Raw genomic sequence first — 18,408 nt, 5'->3', positions numbered from 1 at the left:
AAAGGCTGCAGGGAGAAAGCACTGCAGTCTAGTCGATTTTGTGTTTTGAGCACAAAGTTCATCATAGATCTAGCCTCTTTATTTTGCTCTCCCCGGACCCCCCTAGAGGCACAGCACCGCTGCTGAAATATTTTTCAGGGGAAACACTGAAATGTAGTTCTTTTTTTACGACAAATTAAAAACCTTATAAGTTGTAACTACCTTTATTTCGGGCGGCTACGTGGCGTAGTGGGCAAGGCGCTCGCCACGAATGCAGAGACGCTGGGATCGCCTGTTCGATCCCAGCGTTCCACATTGCTTTCAGTTTAGCTGGTCGTCCACAGTAATACACATTGGCCGTATTACGGGGAGGGAAACTGAAGGGTGGGGATCGAGCGTTGTGGACAGCGACTCCTACAGGTCGGTTGGTGTGCCTGCGCAGTAGAATCAGGAAGTGTCGGGGGCAGCGTGAGCCTCCCACGCGTTACTCCTCGCCACTGAGAGATCGAGCTGCGCAGGTGAAAAGATGCGACTGCTGTTACCTCAAGTACCGGAGGGGACTTGTGCTATGTATGACTTAGTCCACATTGCAGCCGGCTTGTGGGAGGCAAGAAACAGCGTTCGTGACAGGGGAGGGTTGAATTGGATGATACGAAATTGGGATGGGAGAAAATATAGAAAATGGGAGAAAAAGTTGATAAAAAAAAAACTACCTTTATTTCAACCAAAAATGCTTAAACAATAATGTTAGTGGTAGAAGGGAACTCATTTTGTGCACAAATGGAAAGCTTGCCAATGTTCATGCGGCAGAATTGTTACAATAGCCGATAATCCATTTTCCCAATGATAAATCCCTATACGGGTGGAACAACCCGCCTGGTCTCCAATCGACCAAAGTCAGCCACAGTTACCCCACTTCTTAGAGAGCTGCACTGGCTTCCCATTGCCGTGCAAATCTGCTTCAAGGTTCTTGACTTGGCATATCATGCAGCGAGCTGAACGGCTCCCTCCTACCTCTGGTCAAAAGTCTCTAACTACACACCCTCAAGACCCTTATGCTCTGATTCTTCTGTCCGCCTGAGACCCGCTCCTATTTGGGCTCCTGGGGGGTCATCACAGCGAAGCAGACTATTCTCTGTCCTCGTTCCACAATGGTGGAACAAACTTCCCACCACAGTCAGGACAGCCAAAACAACATATAATAATAATGCAGGACCTGTTGCATTATTATATACCAAGCTATAGCTATATTAGTATATGTGCTATAGCATCCTCCCGCTCATTGGTATATGTGTAGCACTCATGTTTGACCCTGTTTGAAAAACAATATCACTTACCCTTAGCTGCCAGAGTTGTACCCTTCCTCCTGACATGTTGTACAGAACCTGTAAGTCACTTTTGATAAAAGCATCAGCTAAATGACTAAAATGTAAATGTGTCCAAACTGCCCACGGCTTTGTTGAAATCATAGAATTTGCTCTCAAAACGTGAAATAGGCCCATTATTTAGTGTTGTCTCCACGGCTCTCGTTCTCTGCTGCAGTGAGCGTCAGAGCTGTGCTTATTGCAACCCGCTGTTCTGCAAGAAAAAACTCAAGGGACGTTCTAGTCTAGATGAACCAGGCGAAGGTAACGGATAGAAGGATGTTCCATAGTTTCATCCAGACTGTCGGTGGAGACTTTCGGACAGACCTTAGGAAAAATCACAAACATATTCGATGATCACAAACGTATTCCTTTGTATCTCTAGTGTGAGGTTTCCCCCGAGGTCAAGGACGCGAGAAGGGGGGGTGCGGCAGGGGCTGCAGCACCCCCTGCTGGATGGGAGTGTAACTGCAACTGCAAGGTTGTTTTGGATTTTATTCCAAATTTGTAACCGAGGCTACTCATGTCACAGAGCGGAACGGCACTGCAGATTTACCCTACTCTTGGAATTCATTCAGATCGTCATAGGGGCGCTGTCTCGATAATGCGGTGTTATTATCAGCGTGTAGCCGACGCATGAACCGGTTGGGATTCGAATAGACGCGGCCTGGAAGCGTCAACGCGGAACTGGAAATTCGTTGGTAAAAAAAATAGACACAGCCCTGCGCCCTGCCTGGGATAGTTAACTTTTGGGACGCTGAATTCGCAGTAAAGGAATATATGAACAAGCCAGCAGAACTATCCGAGCCCCCGGGAGGGTGATCGAAGACCGTTTGCATGCCGGCGATCATGTATGCGGGGAACGAATTGCAGAGGGAGGGCGCAACAGCCAGGTGGGGTAAGCTGGGCTGTGATGTGTGCATCAGAACACTCAGAGCGCGGAGTTGGGCAGTGGTTTTGATTGAAAAGTTTATTAACAGATTGCAGAATGGGTACAGTACAGCTCAATACATACAATTGTTAAGGGGATGCAGACCAGAGAAAGACTTTCGTCTTGTTTACATCAGGGTCCCCCATTTTCAATTCATAATAGTATCCTCTAGTGAACGAGAGTGTTGGTTATGACGTGACAGTGGAGCTGTTTGCAGATAGCGAGCATTTTGACGTGTTGCGTGGTGGCGATGTCTCGCAGACAATACAACTACAAGTATAATTATAATAATATATATATTTTATATAAAAATAAAATTATATAAAAAAAAAAAATTATCAAAAACGATCGATATCTCAGCCCCCCCCCCCCCCCCCCCCCCGCGGACTTCTCGCGTCCCTGCCCGAGGTTAGGGTTAGGTTTATAGACAACATTTTAGGTGAAGAGTATGATGAGATCTGGTGTTGTGGACTGAAAATACCCTTTAACTCTTTCAGTGCCAGCAGGGGGCGCATGATTTAGTGCTTGAATGCCCACCATCCACTTCAATGTTAGCGTTAATATCGCCTAATCCAGGGGTGGCCAACCCGCGACTCGCGAGCCACATGCGGCTCTTTGCCCGTCAATGTGCGGCTCTTCCACCCATAATTTTTTTTTTTTTTTTTTTTTTTTTATAACGTCACTCATTCCATAAGGACGTAGAATAAACATTGATTTTTTTTAAATGGTCCATTTGCATGTTCTTGGTATCTGAATCTAGGGACATATATGGATCAGTGTCAGAAATAGTGTGTCTGTTACTAGGCTTGAGTAAATTGTAATGAACCAAAGGAGAATATCAATTCTATTTAAAAAAAAAATTATCTTTGACTGTGAATAACACCATGCTAAAATTTACCAGACCTCAGTACTGTTTTGTAGATACAGTACTGAATTCTGCCATTTTTTTTATAATGTAAATTTCTCCACCATTTTTCATCATATTGCAATACCGTTTTTTGCAAGACGTTCACAGAAAGGTAGAGAAACTAACTGCGTTCTGTTTTATGGCAATAACGTTCAGGTTTGTGGGAGATAATCCCAAAAAATAAGAGAAATAAAAAAGTAAATCCAGAAGTCAGATGATTGACAGGGGCTGGTGTGCCCCGAGTCTCTTCCTTCAAAAGACTACACTCACTTTTGGATGTGCCACTTCCTCCTGTCAATATGCGCCGGTTTCCGACTCAATGCCCTGAGATTTCTATAATCTTATATTTCACTAATAACAGTTAAAATAATTGGTAAACAAAAGTAATGCTGAAAATATACACTTTTACTGTATATCTTGGGCTTAAGAGGTTAACCCTGTGAGGCCCAAATTAAAAATACATTAGCAACTTCAGAGGCCAGAGGGTGGGACATATAAACACATTTACTATCAAATAGCATTGTGAGGCTGAACAACAGGACCAATTGACTATACATGTGCTTAAAGGGGAACTATCTTATAAATGGCCTTTTTCAGTGTTTACCATTGTTTCTTAGCTATGTGGACTTATATTAATAGGATCTATGTCTCTAATTCTCATATTGGCGCATTCTTTCAATTCTCCTCTCACAATATTCACCCTCACTGAACTGAGTCATCTGAAAATGTGCATATGTGTGATGTCAGAGATTTCTCAGCTGCATAATAATGTGGCAGTTGATGTGGCAGTTGGCACCAGGCCACACAGTGGTTGGAGCCCAGCCTCAAAATGGCTTAAGATCTTGAGGTAGAAAAATGCGGTTTTTGAGTACTTGATTAGAAATACAAAACAATGCATTTTAATTTTTTTGAAAAAAACCTAGGTGTTCCATAGACTCACAGGAATTGTGTAAAAGTGCCCAAATAGTGAAAGAAATAGTAAAATAGTTCCCCTTTACATTTTTTTAAATAAACATTATTTTTTTAAATGGCTAGAAGTGATTTTGTAATTTTGCAACCGTGGGTCTCACAGGGTACTTTTAACCCTGTGAGGCCCAAATAAAAAAGACATTAGCAACTTCAGAGGCCAGAGGGTGAGACCTATAAACACATGAAGGGTGCCGTGACTGAAGAAAAAGGTTGAGAAACGCTGGTATATAGTGTGGCTCTTTGTGATACCACAGTATTTTTTGTGGCTCTTAGTCTCTGACTGGTTGGCCACCCCTGGCCTAATCTATGTTTTAAATTATGGCTATGTATAAAAAGATTCCATAATAAACAGAATATTCTAGAATACACAAACGTTCTAATTTTTCGGCCTATTTATGAATCGTTTTCAAATAAATAAAGATTATCGATAGTATATGTGTACGTATGCACGCTATATAGGCGATCTGATATCTGATCTGATATATTTCCTGATTGCTCGCACAGCCAAACAGCCACATCACACATAGGGGAAAAGCTTATATCTCCGTGAAAACAGGTCTGATTATCCTAAGACTGGTCAAATAGATTCCTTACCTGAGACCAGATGTTATCCAAAAAGATTATTCCAATTCCTGATCGCCATTCCAAAAATCGATCGCTTTTATTGATCTAATGCTACATACTGTAAACACATAGTACACGCTGTTCTGATGGTCCACAATGACTGGGATCATCTCTGGTTAAATGCGTGAGAAGTAAAATGTGGATTCCGGATTTCATTGAGTCCATTTCAAAAGGGTGCATTACCATCTGGGAGACGATAGGGGGCGCTTTTTCACATCTGAGCTCCTGATGGGGCTGGTTTCCCAACGGTAGACTCGGTTGATGAAATATGAATTCAGATCGCTAATAAAAAAAAATCGCGCTAATTGGCGTGGTGGGCATTCAGGGGGCGGGCTGATAACACGTGTTATGTCGTTTTGGGCATTCAAAGTGTTAATCTTTCCCCTCTCCCCTCAGATGGCTACACCTGGAGTGCGAGCGTCAGAACTCAGGCCAAGCAGACATCCAGCCCAGGGAGCACTATGTTTGTTCCAACTGCAGGCCAGCCGCTTCAGAGCAGGCCCTACAGCCAGAAGACATGGACACAGGCCCAGAGCTCAGCCCGCAGCCGGCCTCAACGCACACAGACTCTGAAGCAGGCCTACAGCTGGCTCAAACGCACACGGACCTAGAGCCTGGCACTCAGCTGCCTCCCGAAATGCACAATGACCCAGAACCGGAATTACTCCCACTTCCATTGCACACGGATTCTGAGCCCGTCCAGGAGGAGGAGGAGAGACTGGCCACGTCAGCTGAGAATCCTGGTGAGCCTTTGTTCCAAGAGGGCTAGATTACACTAAGGGAGATAACTTGCTTGCTCTGTGTGTGTGTGTGTGTGTGTGCGTTTCTTGAAATCTCCTGTTTCTCTGCATAGTGTCCCTACTGAATGTCTGGCAGGTGGACTCGTCAGAGCGTGAGTGATTTGTTTGTCGACTGGCTTATTATTTCTCAGTATTACAAGATTGTACACAAGCCAGGGAGTCCAGCTAAGCATCCAAGATCACACACACACACACACACACACACCCACACCCACACCCACACGCACGCAGGCACGCACGCACGCACGCACGCACACACCAGCCTTTGTGGTAGGTAATCAGAAACCGAGCAAATTAGGATGATTCTTTTGTATTTTATTTCTTTATTATTTTTTAAACAAACACATAAACAAACATGACAACACACAATAAGATATACAAGCATTAGTTGACAGTGCACATCCAATGAAATCACATTTTAATTAATTGTCTTATACAGGATATACCCTTAATACCTGTTATCTAAAAACCTACTGTCATGTACAAAGGTCTGATGACCACACAGAATAGTAACTGGAGCCGGCTGCACATGAACAAGAAACAGCCTCTCTCAGTAAATGCTCTTAAAACATTGTCCCAGGTAGGTAAGAAAGACACAACACCAGACGTTTTCCAAATAGTAAATCATATATTTAATGGAGGTAGGGCTTTAAACCTCCTCCATGGTGATCAGGGAAAAAGGTAGGGGAGAACAAACAAGGTATACATACAAACAAACACAAAATATCAACGTGTCCATCATAGGACACCACAACTAGGAGGATTAATCCACACCAAGTGGTAAATGGCACCAAGCCACACAGTATCGCTCCACAATACAGCTAGGCGAGAAGGCAACCTCCTCACTCCACTCTGGAACGTGGCAGTGATTCAAATGAGGCGCCCAGACGTGTGTGTGCTGTCAGGTATTTGTTCACCCGTCCCTCTCGAGGTGATTGCCATCAGCTGTCATTCATTAGGCAATCAGCACTCTTCAGTGTAGGGACGGGCGGCACCTGACGGGAAGAGAAAAAGAGACAGCATTAGCTATCATGCACACACACACACATCACATACAAAACATAACATATTTACATATACTAACCTGATGTTCAGATGGTGTCATAAATACAGTAATAATGGTAATGACCAACCCACGTACCCATGTACGTCACACCTACACACATATGCTCTAGCTCGTACCCCCCCCTCCCGGACCCCCCATTGGATAATCCATCCATTTTCCCTCGCTCCTAACCAGACATTACCATTATATGCTAGCTTTTATTTTCTCCACCACTTCTAACCACAATGTCATTTTGGATTCGTTGAGACCCAAAATTCTTGCTGTAGATATTTCTTGATAGATCACATCGAGATATGTAATAATCCTGACCTTTCGGCACATTTTTTCCGGTTGGAACCATTGTGATGCTATCAGCTTTTTAGCCACTGTGATACCCGATAAAACCAATCTCTTTAGCTGTGGATGTACTGCACACTCAAAAACATCATTCAGCAGTAATACAGAGGGGTGTACAGGTATATTCCAAGTTAAGAGATTTGATAATTGCTGGGTCACCTCTTTCCAGAATATCTTAACTGGTGGGCAGTCCCAGTACATGTTTTAGTACACAATTAGGATGATTCTGTATTTTAGTCTGCAGCCACGTAGATGCACGTATGAATTTTGGCCAGGCAGCTCAAGGTTGAGCAGTATCCCCGAAGAAGCTTTACATCCCCAGTTGTGGCAGATAAAGAGGGTGGGGTGAGGGCGGGGGGGGGCTGGTTATTGCCTGGACGAAGACCAGAGAGAACCACTCTCTCATTCTCTGCAGTACCACACATTAGAAATACAAGCATTCATTATGAGGCTTTCTGAGGCCCACACCAATAACCAGATGGTGTTCTAGTAGCAGTAGATTAAAGCAACTCCATTGTCTTTGTGATTCTTCACTTTGAAAATTAAAAGCACTTTGTTTTCCCCTCCTGTCGCCCGGGGACATAGATCGCATGTTGGCAGTCTGTGTGATGAGAATTGATCCTCTGTTTAACCTGCGAGGAGGGTCGAGCTCAACTTCAGATCCTTGTGGTTGATTGTTCTGAAGTTGTTATTACAGAGTAATCGATTATTCTGTCATTGTTGACCTCTTATTAGTTTGCGCGTTGCATTATAGCACTCTGAGGCATAAGCAAGAGAGTTGCTTACGGAAATTTCAATACTCAAAAAACAATATTCTGGCATGAAAATGGATTTGTAATTTGTTTTCTGAATGTTTTGATACTTTAACCTGAATTCCTCCTGGGCTTCACAGACATATGGCGTGCACGTGCAGTGAAATCTCCATTCCTACTGTTCAACAATTTCACATAAAATGCTGAGTCTGACTTTTTGCCAGTATAATGCCTTGCTATGCAGAGCGAAGTATAACCTCTGTTAAGTACAGTATGTTTGTACCACTCTGGATAATTCTATTTCTTTTTTTTCTTATATCAGCTATTCCATGTTGCTATGCTTCTTTGTGTTTTGTGTGGGCAGCCCCAGCCCGGGCACAATCAATACTGTTCATCTTACACATTCCGTGGTGCCGATTTCTTGTCTCGACCGGACAGGGATATGCTGAGGGTGCGTTAGGTAACACCAAAGTGATACTAAACCTGACATCGTATCGAATAAAAAAAAATCTGGTATCTCTTGAGAACACATATAAGCAGTGTTCATGATCAATGCTTAGATTGAATACTTTAGTTGATTTTGTCGGCTAATCAGTTTGCATTTATAATTGTGAAACGTGGGAATGATATTTCTTTCTTTCCATAAAAACACCATTGTAACGGTCCCGATTTAAACGTCTTTGATTATTCTGAGTGGGACACATTCCTACCTGAGGGAGCATTTGTCTGGTGGGTTTCTCTGTAGAAAAAAAACAATATACTGCAGTTCCAGACCATCTGGTAGCATCCCCATCCCCTAGTGTAACTTCAAACCTTCATCCAGACGTACCCCTCTCCTTGGTTTCCCTAGGCAACAGACCTTCCTTGCCTCACAGGCTGCGGGGCCCTGTTGTTGGCCTGTATGCGGCTTAGGCCTGTGCATCTCCATTCTGGCCCATGGCAGGACATGGAACTCCCTCATCCACTGGCCACCTGGGGTCAGTGGATACATGGACACTTTTAATTCCTCAACCAGCCATAATGTATTTTAGAATAGGAGCGAGCGAGTGTGGTTGTTGTTTACCTGCCATAGTGTCTAATACGATTTACTGTCAGCGTTTGGCTGGTGTTAATATGCCTGTGATGGTCTGGCTGCCAGCAGTGTAATGGTAGAGCTGGGAAATGACTGGAGACCTAGGGCAGATATCTGCCTGCCAACATGACCAGTTTAGCAGGCTCACTTTTAATGCTAAAGTGAGAATTATTAGTGATGCACCGATGTGAAAATTGTGTCCGATACCGATAACCGATATTAATATTGCTGTTCTGGCCGATACCGATATTTACTGATGTCGATATCTCTGTATAGAAAACACTTTTTTATGATAATCAAATAAAGAGCTATTTTCCAAAACGCTTATTTAAAAAAAAATTTAATAAAAATTATACTTATTTTCAGAAATTAGATATTTTGAAACTATTTACGGCCACTTTTCTTTTTTTATATCGGCCCTATCTTGATATCGGACCGATACCGATGTGTAAAAAAAAACTTGCCTCTAGCTTGCCTTAGAGGAAAATCATCATAACAGCCTGCTTTCTAATTATCTGCATCAGCCTTTGAAAAACCCATATTCAACATATTGGTTGAACGGCAAACTTCCGCACTCAGTTCCGTGCACTTGTTATTAATTCCCGGGTGTTCCCAATTGATGCACAAATTTGATTGGCTTGTAGTAGAGTAATACAGTAACACTAGCGAAAGTTGACGTTTTCACAAGGGTGAATTACCTGTTCCTAGCTACTTTCAAGTTTCAAGAGTATTTTTCCCACCCATCAGTGGCAGTATGAGAGGTAGGCTGAGATCTACCAAAACGTACATTACACGTTATACACCTATGCACATGGAAATGTGTTTAACACAGGGACAACCTCTGGTAATGACAAAGTCAAAATGACCCTCTTAACACTATCAGTGCCTTTGATTAACGTTGATTTACCCTGTTGAATGCCACCATCCACTTCAATGTTAGCGTTAAAAACGCCTAATCTATGTTTTAAATTATGGCTATGTGTCTAATCTGCCCGTCGCTTATCAATGACTCGTTTGCAGTCAACATTGTCGAAGCGGATTGTTTTTTTATCGGTTCATTTTCGTTTTATAGCATTTTGAAAAGCCCTCGTTTTCAAGGAAAATATAAAGATTCCATGATGAAAGACATTTACTGGAATATTCTAGAATACACAAAAACGTTGTCATTTTTCGGCCTATTTATGAATCGTTTTCAAATAAACGCTAGATTATCGATAGTATATGTGTACGTATGCACGCTATAGACGCGAGCTGAAAAATCGATTCTCTTATTTCCTCATCAGCGATCGATCACAGCCAAACAGCCACATCACACATAGGGGACACGTTGATATCTCAGCGAATACAACTCTGATTATCCCAAGACTGGTAAAATAGATTCCTTACCTCAGATCAGATGTTCTCCAAAAAGATTATTCCAATTCCTGATTGCCATTCCAAATATCGATCACGCTCATTGATTGATTATTGGCTGCTGTAAATATATATTCCAGGCTGATTCCCGTCCCGCGAGCAGATCGTTCTTGAGCAAACTGCTCGCCAGCACAAGGAGCGAGATCTACAGATCCCAGGTCAGTCTAAGCGACTGACCTGCAGTTACACAGGGATAGACGATAGGGGGCGCTTTTTTTCCAATCTGAGCTCCTGTAGGGGCTGGTGTACCAACGGGAGACTCGGTTGATGAAATATGAATTCAGATCGCTAATAAAACGATATTTGTCATCTTCGGCACTCAACGGGGGGGCTGATAAAACGAGTTATGTCGTCCGTGGCACTGAAAGTGTTAACACGCAACGCCCCGTATATACGGGCCCTCTTGAGGACCGGCGGGCAAATCGACTCGGGTGTGCATATTTTTTAATACAATATATATATCGAATTAAAGCCCTATTTGTTGCCTGTCGATTGCCGTTTTAGGCAACAAAATCCGTTCAGCGGTTCTCGAGTTACATGCCGATATGTGAGGCGTGCACCAAAGTCTTTAGCAGACTTTAGCTCAGTCACTCATTTGGCCAGGCTGTTTTTTCAGCCATACCAATTTTTTGGGAAATTGCTTTTGGATATTTCTTTTTTTTGTGAACACATATTTTTTATTATTATTTTTTGACATGACATACAAACATTTACAGTAGAACTTTTGGATATTTCAACTACTACAGAAAAACGTGAGTAACAAGTTTTTCTACAACTCAAGTTCAGACCTATGTTACTCTATTTCATTAGCACTAAATGTGAATTTTCTTTATTGTATCAGAAACTTAAGAATGTTATCTTTCAAAAGAGACCAGGCTCATGCATGTGCATAAGTATAAAGTATAGTATTTTGTTTTGCAAAAAATGTATGCAGTCCTCAAGTTCAAGTAAAAAAAAATGCCACTTTTGGCGTATTTTTTCAGTGCTAACTTCTAGTGAATGAAATACCGTAAGTCTAATTTTGCTGGGGCCTCTTGGAATCCCCTCAAGGACCCCCCATGCAAACAAACACACACGCGCATACACACACACACACACATACACATACACATACACATACACACAGGGGTGTAAAAAGTACCCAGAAATTATACTTAAGTGAAAGTATGGGTACCGTCTCAAAATCTGACTCAAGTAAAAGTCAAAGTATCTGGCTAAAAACACACTTGAGTAAAAGTCAAAAAGTCCTACTTTTAAATGTACTTAAGTACTAAAAAGTAAAAGTAAATTTTTTTTTGAAAGGGATAGACCAGGGGTCTCAAATTCATTCCATCGTGGGCCAAGTTTTCATTTTAACTATACATTGCACCAGGTGAGTTAGTTGAAGAGGTGAGCCAATTAGTGAAATCATCAGCTGGTGTTTAGGCAAGGCTGGAATGAAACCAAGCATACACTCTGCCCACAATGGAATGTGTTCTGCGATAGACAATGCTGAAGACAGACAGAAGACAAAATACTGGAGTACCCTGAATAATATCACAATATTAACCACAGCATAATGCGGATCTGACTGTCTATTCTTCTGATAGCAGGTGTTTAATCAAAGATCCCTGCTTTCTAGTGTTGCACAAGGACCAATCAGCATGGGTATGGGCGGGTTCATTTTCCATTGATGGGGATTTGATTGGCTGTTTACCTGCGGTCGCAGGATTAATAACGTTAACGTTAGTTCGGCCAGATAAACAATTAAAATATACTAATTAAATGGTTGGACCTGTGAGATTTGTACTTTGTACTTTGTAGGTCTGCATTTTAAATGTAAGGAGTAAAAAGTATGTATTTTTTCTCTGAAATGTAATGGAGTAAAAGTACAAAGTATACAAACCTAATAATACTCGAGTAAAGTACAAATCCCCCAAAACAGTACTTAAGTATTGTAACGAAGTACAATTACTCAAGTACTTTACACCCCGATACACATACACATACACATACACTCATACTCATACTCACCATACATTTTCACTCTTAGGCTAGCGTTGCACAGACAACTATTCATGTAATGCAGTTGCAGTTGCGGGTTAGACTGATGCTGTCATTTTCAAATTACACACGTTTCTTGTAAATAAGCGCCGGGCGGTGGGCTCTCTTTGATTTCTATTGATCTGAGGGAATCCATAGGAGGTTTAACTTTATACTGAGCACCGAAAAGCTTCAGCTGAACATTCTTTCTTATTCTGCCAAATGTGCCAGTGGATTATGAGTTATGAGTACTCTCCCTCCACTCTGCCCTTTAAAGAAAATTTGAATGTAATGTTCTTGAATCTTAACAGGGTTGACTTTTCGTATTCTACAATAAATGAAAGGTCCCCAAAACATGTCTTTGAAGACCTGAAAATACCACTCAGATTATGCATTCTAGCATGCCTATATAATACTCAGTCCTGTTTCAGTCCTGATTCCAGACGGGCTGTTTCTGTGCCTGTAGCTTTAAATGCAAATGAGCCGCGGCTTCCCACGCTTGAGCACGCACGCATCGGGCTCACGGAATTCAGATCAAACTCCAGCAACTGCATATCCTATTTCTCCCCTAAAATGTTGTCAGAAACACATTTTTATTGAACCGTTTTGGTGAACCGTTTGAAAAATGGAGACACAGAAGTCAAGGACCACCCATATGCAATGAAAATATTGTGATTGGTCTGTGATTGGTCAGTCATTATGTCAATGTTGGCTGCAATTCTGAATGGCTTGTTTATTTGTATTCTTGTATTCTTCTTATTTAACATTAGAGGACCTTTAAGTTATATAGAGAACAAAATTAGTTTTAGTTGGCCCTGATCTTTGATTTCTGTGTGGTTAATCTTCTTCTTCTTCTTCTTCTTCTTCTTCTTCTTCTTCTTCTTCTTCTTCTTCTTCTTCTTCTTCTTCTTCTTCTTCTTCTTCTTCTTCTTCTTCTTCTTCTTCTTCTTCTTCTTCTTCTTCTTCTTCTTCTTCTTCTTCTTCTTCTTCTTCTTCTTCTTCTTCTTCTTCTTCTTCTTCTTCTTCTTCTTCTTCTTCTTCTTCTTCTTCTTCTTCTTCTTCTTCTTCTTCTTCTTCTTCTTCTTCTTCTTCTTCTTCTTCTTCTTCTTCTTCTTCTTCTTCTTCTTCTTCTTCTTCTTCTTCTTCTTCTTCTCATCAGAGTACCCTATAGGTGTACACCAGGGTGTCAGCTATTCTGCCAGGGAACAGACATAAAAGCACAGAATACAGCAAAAATATGCAAAAGAGGTGCTTAAAAATTGAAATAGAAAATTGGACTGTAAAGAATATTTTTAATTAGGCCTGTGTGAATATTTGATCATTCGATCGACACATTCATAATCTATTTTCATATTTGGAATTTGATTTGACCTAAAAACCTCAAGCTGCACTGTTAAAAATGTATTTGTGCTGAAAGAAAAACTATTCCCATATATAACAATTAATAAATTATAGCATAAATGCAAATGGGTCAGCCTGCAAATAAATTCTCTATTTGTTTTAAACAATTATAAAGAATTAGGCCTGTGCCTAATTATACCTATAGTACACTGCAAACTAATAATAAAACAATCAAGAAGACACAATCTAACACGTGTCATTATAGCAATAGCAGAATAATCAACCACAGGCATCTGAAGTTGTGTGTATCGCTGCGTTGCCTCGGAGGCTTGGCTCTGTGATATCACAACACTGCTGCCACTCAGCCACTGACCGCCTGCCTGTGTAATGTAATTACATGTCATTAAACAGAGCTGTCGTCACCTGCTCGGATCCTCCTCTCCTCTGGGCTTAACAGCAAGCTTATCATGACTCCACTGACAGGACACTGTTAGATCCATCCTGAGAGCACAAATTAGAACCGACATTAGGCCTCAGCTGCATTAATTGGAGCCCTCTGTTTGTCTTTTACCCATTGCCTCTTCCAGCGAGGATGATTATAGGGAGCTGGGCTTTTATGTGAATGAGGACGTGTGTTTGTCTTGGTCAATAGTTGAAGGTTGGAAATGGTTTGAACCCCCATCTCCTAATTGACTTTCTGGCATCGGCGCCGGATGTGCACCTGCGAGCTACACAGTCATGAGCCCACAGCGCACAGACCCTGAGATATTGGTTGTCATGGTTACTCCCGTCCCTGGCAGAGATGCTTAGCAGGTGCATGCGTGTGTTGGGATCAGGGTGACATGGGAACTCGTGGATTGAAATGGTGGCTGCATCGTTAAGACTAGGCTATCTGTACTGTCAAGAGGCTGCCTGGCAGAATTCTGGCTCAATGTGAGGGTGCCTGGTAGCCAGGAATGAGTAGTTCTATTCATACCAGATCAATGTAATGTATAGATGGCTTTGATACAGCACCAAACGGGGAAGGTCGCAAAAAAGCATTAGATTAATTCCAAAATGTAACCCATGATGTAGGCTAGGCTGGACTTACTTGTCATGCAGTTGTGATTGCTTCCGTTGCCTGAGTGCCAGCTCCTTCCATTCCTGTCACCGTTCGACATCCATTTACTTTTTGTAGCCTAGGCTATGTAACCGCTCATCGAAGTGGACAGAGAAAATTGACTGCATCTATGACATTCCAGGCTAGGTTTGTTAACCTAAGCTAATATTGACCCATAAAATCCCCTTTTCCACTTTTGGCTTTAATAGATGGATGCTTAATGGATCTCTGACATAAGGAATTTAAGGATTTATATGATAGATTAATGAGTAAATAATGGATGACTGGCTATTTGGGCCATTTGGCTTGAAAAATCCCAAGCGGTTTTATGGGGGGGGGGGACAATCACAGGTCTGCCAATATTCTGTGTTTCATATCAAAGCTGTGTTTCTTTTGCCGTTAGGTTTGAGTTGGTTGTGGAATTAAGTCCAATTGTGGCAAATAGTCTTTCCTCTCTGCCAGTTGGGTCGCAAGTAATTTAAGTTTAAAATCTCCACCTAATTTGTTTCCCTTTTCTCGTAATATTCGTATAGTGTTTTTTATGGACTCAGTAAAAATGGCCTACACAAATATCCATTGTCTCTTAAAGGGGAACTATCTTATAAATGGCCTTTTTGAGTGTTTAGCATTGTTTCCTAGCTATGTGAACTTATATTAATATGATCTATGTCTCAAAATTCTCATATTGGCGCATTCTTCCAATTCTCCTCTCACAATATTCACCCTCACTGAACTGAGTCGTTTGAAAATGTGCATATATGTGATGTCATATAGTCACTGCTGCATGTTAATGTTCAAGAGGCGGCGCAGCCACACAGTGGTTTAGGAGCCCAGGCTCAAAACAGCTCGAGATCTTGAGGTAGAAAAATGCTGTTTTTGAGGACTTGATTAGAAATACAAAACAATGAATAAAAAAAATATATATATTACAGAGGTGTTCCATAGACTCACAGGAATTGTGTAAAAGTGCCCAAATAGTGAAAGAAATAGTAAAATAGTTCCCCTTTAATAAATATACAATTATCCTAATTATTTATTTGGATAGGGTAATGGTTTTAGATCAGATACGAGTGTTCTCTCTTAACACTTTCAGCGCCACGCTTAATCCCCATCTCTGCCGCTAGAAGGCCATTTTAAAATAGTCATTTCCGCAGTGTTTCACAATGTTTGCAGAACTGTGTGTGTGTGTTCTGTATTATAGCTGTGGAGACAATGGTGTGGCTCATTTGGCAGACACTACTTTTTGGTCCAACATGGAAAAAATAGTTTGTTTCTAGTTTCTACACACTGTAGTTTGTAGTTTTTCCATAGATATAATAATTCCAAGTGATTGCATCGCCATCGCGATTACCAGTGTATATGTCTATAAACGTTTCGATGGTAAAATATGCTTAGGCAACGGAATTTCGAGACGATCAATGTGAATCTCTGTTCAAGCAGGAGGAGGAGCCCCTACCAAAAAGGAAGACGTGTATCCACGCCAATGCAATTCCAGTTAAGACACAGACGATACTGCCACCTGGTGATATTCGATCGGCATTGCAATTCCAATGTATACAAACGAGCCAGGCAGGGATGGCTAGAATGATCCGGATGATGATTTAGAAGGGGGATCAGAGGAAAAAGATCAAAGGATCTAAAAACTAGTTCACTTGTTATTGGCGCTCAACGCTTGTCGGCCAGTATACTCGTGATTGGTGCTGAAAGTGTTAAAGGGGACATGCATTGCTATTCCTTTCACTATTCGGGCAACTTTACACAATTCCTGTGAGTCTATGGAACACATCTGTAAAGTTTTTGTCAAAGAAATTCATTGTTTTATATTTTTAATCAAGTACTCAAAAGCAAAGATTTTCGACTTCAAGATTCCAAGCTGTTTTGGCTGGGCTCCACCCATACTCGCTTTGAATGACAGTCACCCAGTCTGCGACTGGCAGACAGAGAGAGAGATAGAAAGATTGAGGGCGATACTAATTAATTTCGCCGCGGGGGGGCATAATCCCACGGGACAATGCATTGGTAACTTGTTTCAAATGACAATATATACCCCTGTGATTATTATTGCACGGATCGCAATATGGGCATGCGCGTGGGAGTCAAAGATATTTTGACAGTGATATCCCAGACCCACACTAGCCCTGCGCGCACACGCATGTACACACACTCCTGCGAGCGGTCTCTCTCTCTCTCTCTCTCTCTCTCTCTCTCTCTCTCTCTCTCTCTCTCTCTCTCTCCCTCTCTATCTCTATCTCTCTCTATCTCTATCTCTCTCTCTGTCCCTCTATCTCTCTCTCCCTCTCTCTCGCTGCTCGTTCTCTGCTGTCTCTCGGCACCCTCTGTTTGAGGAAGTAATTCCACTCGCTCTGTTGTTGAGCGAATTGTTGATTGTGGGCGGTGACTACAACCACAGGGCCAATCAGATCACAATCAGCTCAATCAGCTCCTTGCTACATCGCATTGCGAGTCAAATCAGAATGACCTAATTCACTCTGGGAGGAGATTGTCTCAACTGAATTAGAGCAATCCGCCAAAATGGTAAAAGGAGACACAGACCCATTGATACTAACCCCCATTGCTATAAAACAATTCTAAACACTGGAAAGGGCCATTTATAAGACCTATAAGATATATTTTTTATTTTTAGAAGTCTCAGTGGGAGCAGCTGACGTGGAGCAGCAGGTTACTGAACCGTCTGCCAACCAAAACCTGACCGGTTCAGAACCAGGTTGGTCCCCACAGCTTACTAATGACATGTTCACTGTGTTTAGTTTTCTAGTCGTTTTCAAATTCAAGTATGAACATGCATAACACTTCTTTAAGAATCCATTTCCAATAGTTGTATTAGGTTTTAAATTTGTTTTTACCAAAATAATGCCTCCTCGCAGTGTTAACAAGCAATGTCATTCTGTCATCATAAGTAAAGTTTATTTCTAGAGCACATCAAAACACAGCTTAAGCTAATCCGAGTGCCATACAAAGGAACAGCACCAAAGTACTAAAAGAAAAACACAAAGAGAAACATACTAACGACAACAGTAAACGACAAGGTACAAATACAGTATTGTAGACATGACAACCGATTGAGAGATTAGTAGGCCAAAAAGGCCAGTGAATAAAATGTAGTCTAGATTTAAAAACGGAGGTGGAGGGTGCACATCTAATACTAATACAACTGGTTCCACAATCATGGAGCAGAAACTGCAAAGGCGCTGTCAGATTTGGCTTTTAGTCTTAGTTGTGACCATTGGGACATACAAGAGAGATTTGTTGTCGGATCTAACAGACCTAGGAGCTGAGTGCCAATGAATAATGTCTGTGATAGAAGATGGGGCCTGACCATTGAAAATTATTAGCAAGGTCTTTAACCTCTTAACCTGCCCATTTTAGTTTTAGTTTGAGGACTGCATACTTTTTTTGCAAACCAAAACAACATACTTTATACTTATAGCACATGCTATAAAAGAAAAGTCACTTTTAGTGCTAATGTAATAGAGTAACATAGGTTTGAACTTGAGTTGTAGAAAAACTTGTTACTCAAGTTTTTCTGTAGTAGTTAGTAGTCCAGAGGTAGTATTTCCCCAGAAGGTGGTATGGCTTACAAATCCAGACGGAGCCATAGCCTGATGCGTTATGTAGTACATATCCAAATTTCATAAAGATCCATTTAGAAATGAGTGATTAGGAGTGATTTTGGTAAACTGTGTACAAAGAAAAACTCAGTTTTTTCATAGAC

General features: G+C 41.5%; 1 protein-coding gene across 1 annotated transcript in view; it reads left to right on the top strand.

Moving 5' to 3' along the window:
- The window catches only part of kmt2cb (lysine (K)-specific methyltransferase 2Cb), a gene marked incomplete at its 5' end in the record, with an annotated part of 190,869 nt that overhangs the window by 59,652 nt on the left and 112,809 nt on the right, over positions 1–18,408 (top strand). Inside the window, one exon of the mRNA XM_084326982.1 lies at positions 5,171–5,517. Within this exon, the coding sequence (XP_084183108.1) occupies positions 5,171–5,517 (347 nt within the window). The remainder of the gene's footprint in view (positions 1–5,170; positions 5,518–18,408) is intronic.

Source organism: Notolepis coatsorum (assembly GCF_963971535.1).
Source record: "Notolepis coatsorum genome assembly, chromosome: 13".
Classification (NCBI taxonomy): domain Eukaryota; kingdom Metazoa; phylum Chordata; class Actinopteri; order Aulopiformes; family Paralepididae; genus Notolepis; species Notolepis coatsorum.
This window is presented reverse-complemented; position numbering and strand designations above follow the sequence as displayed.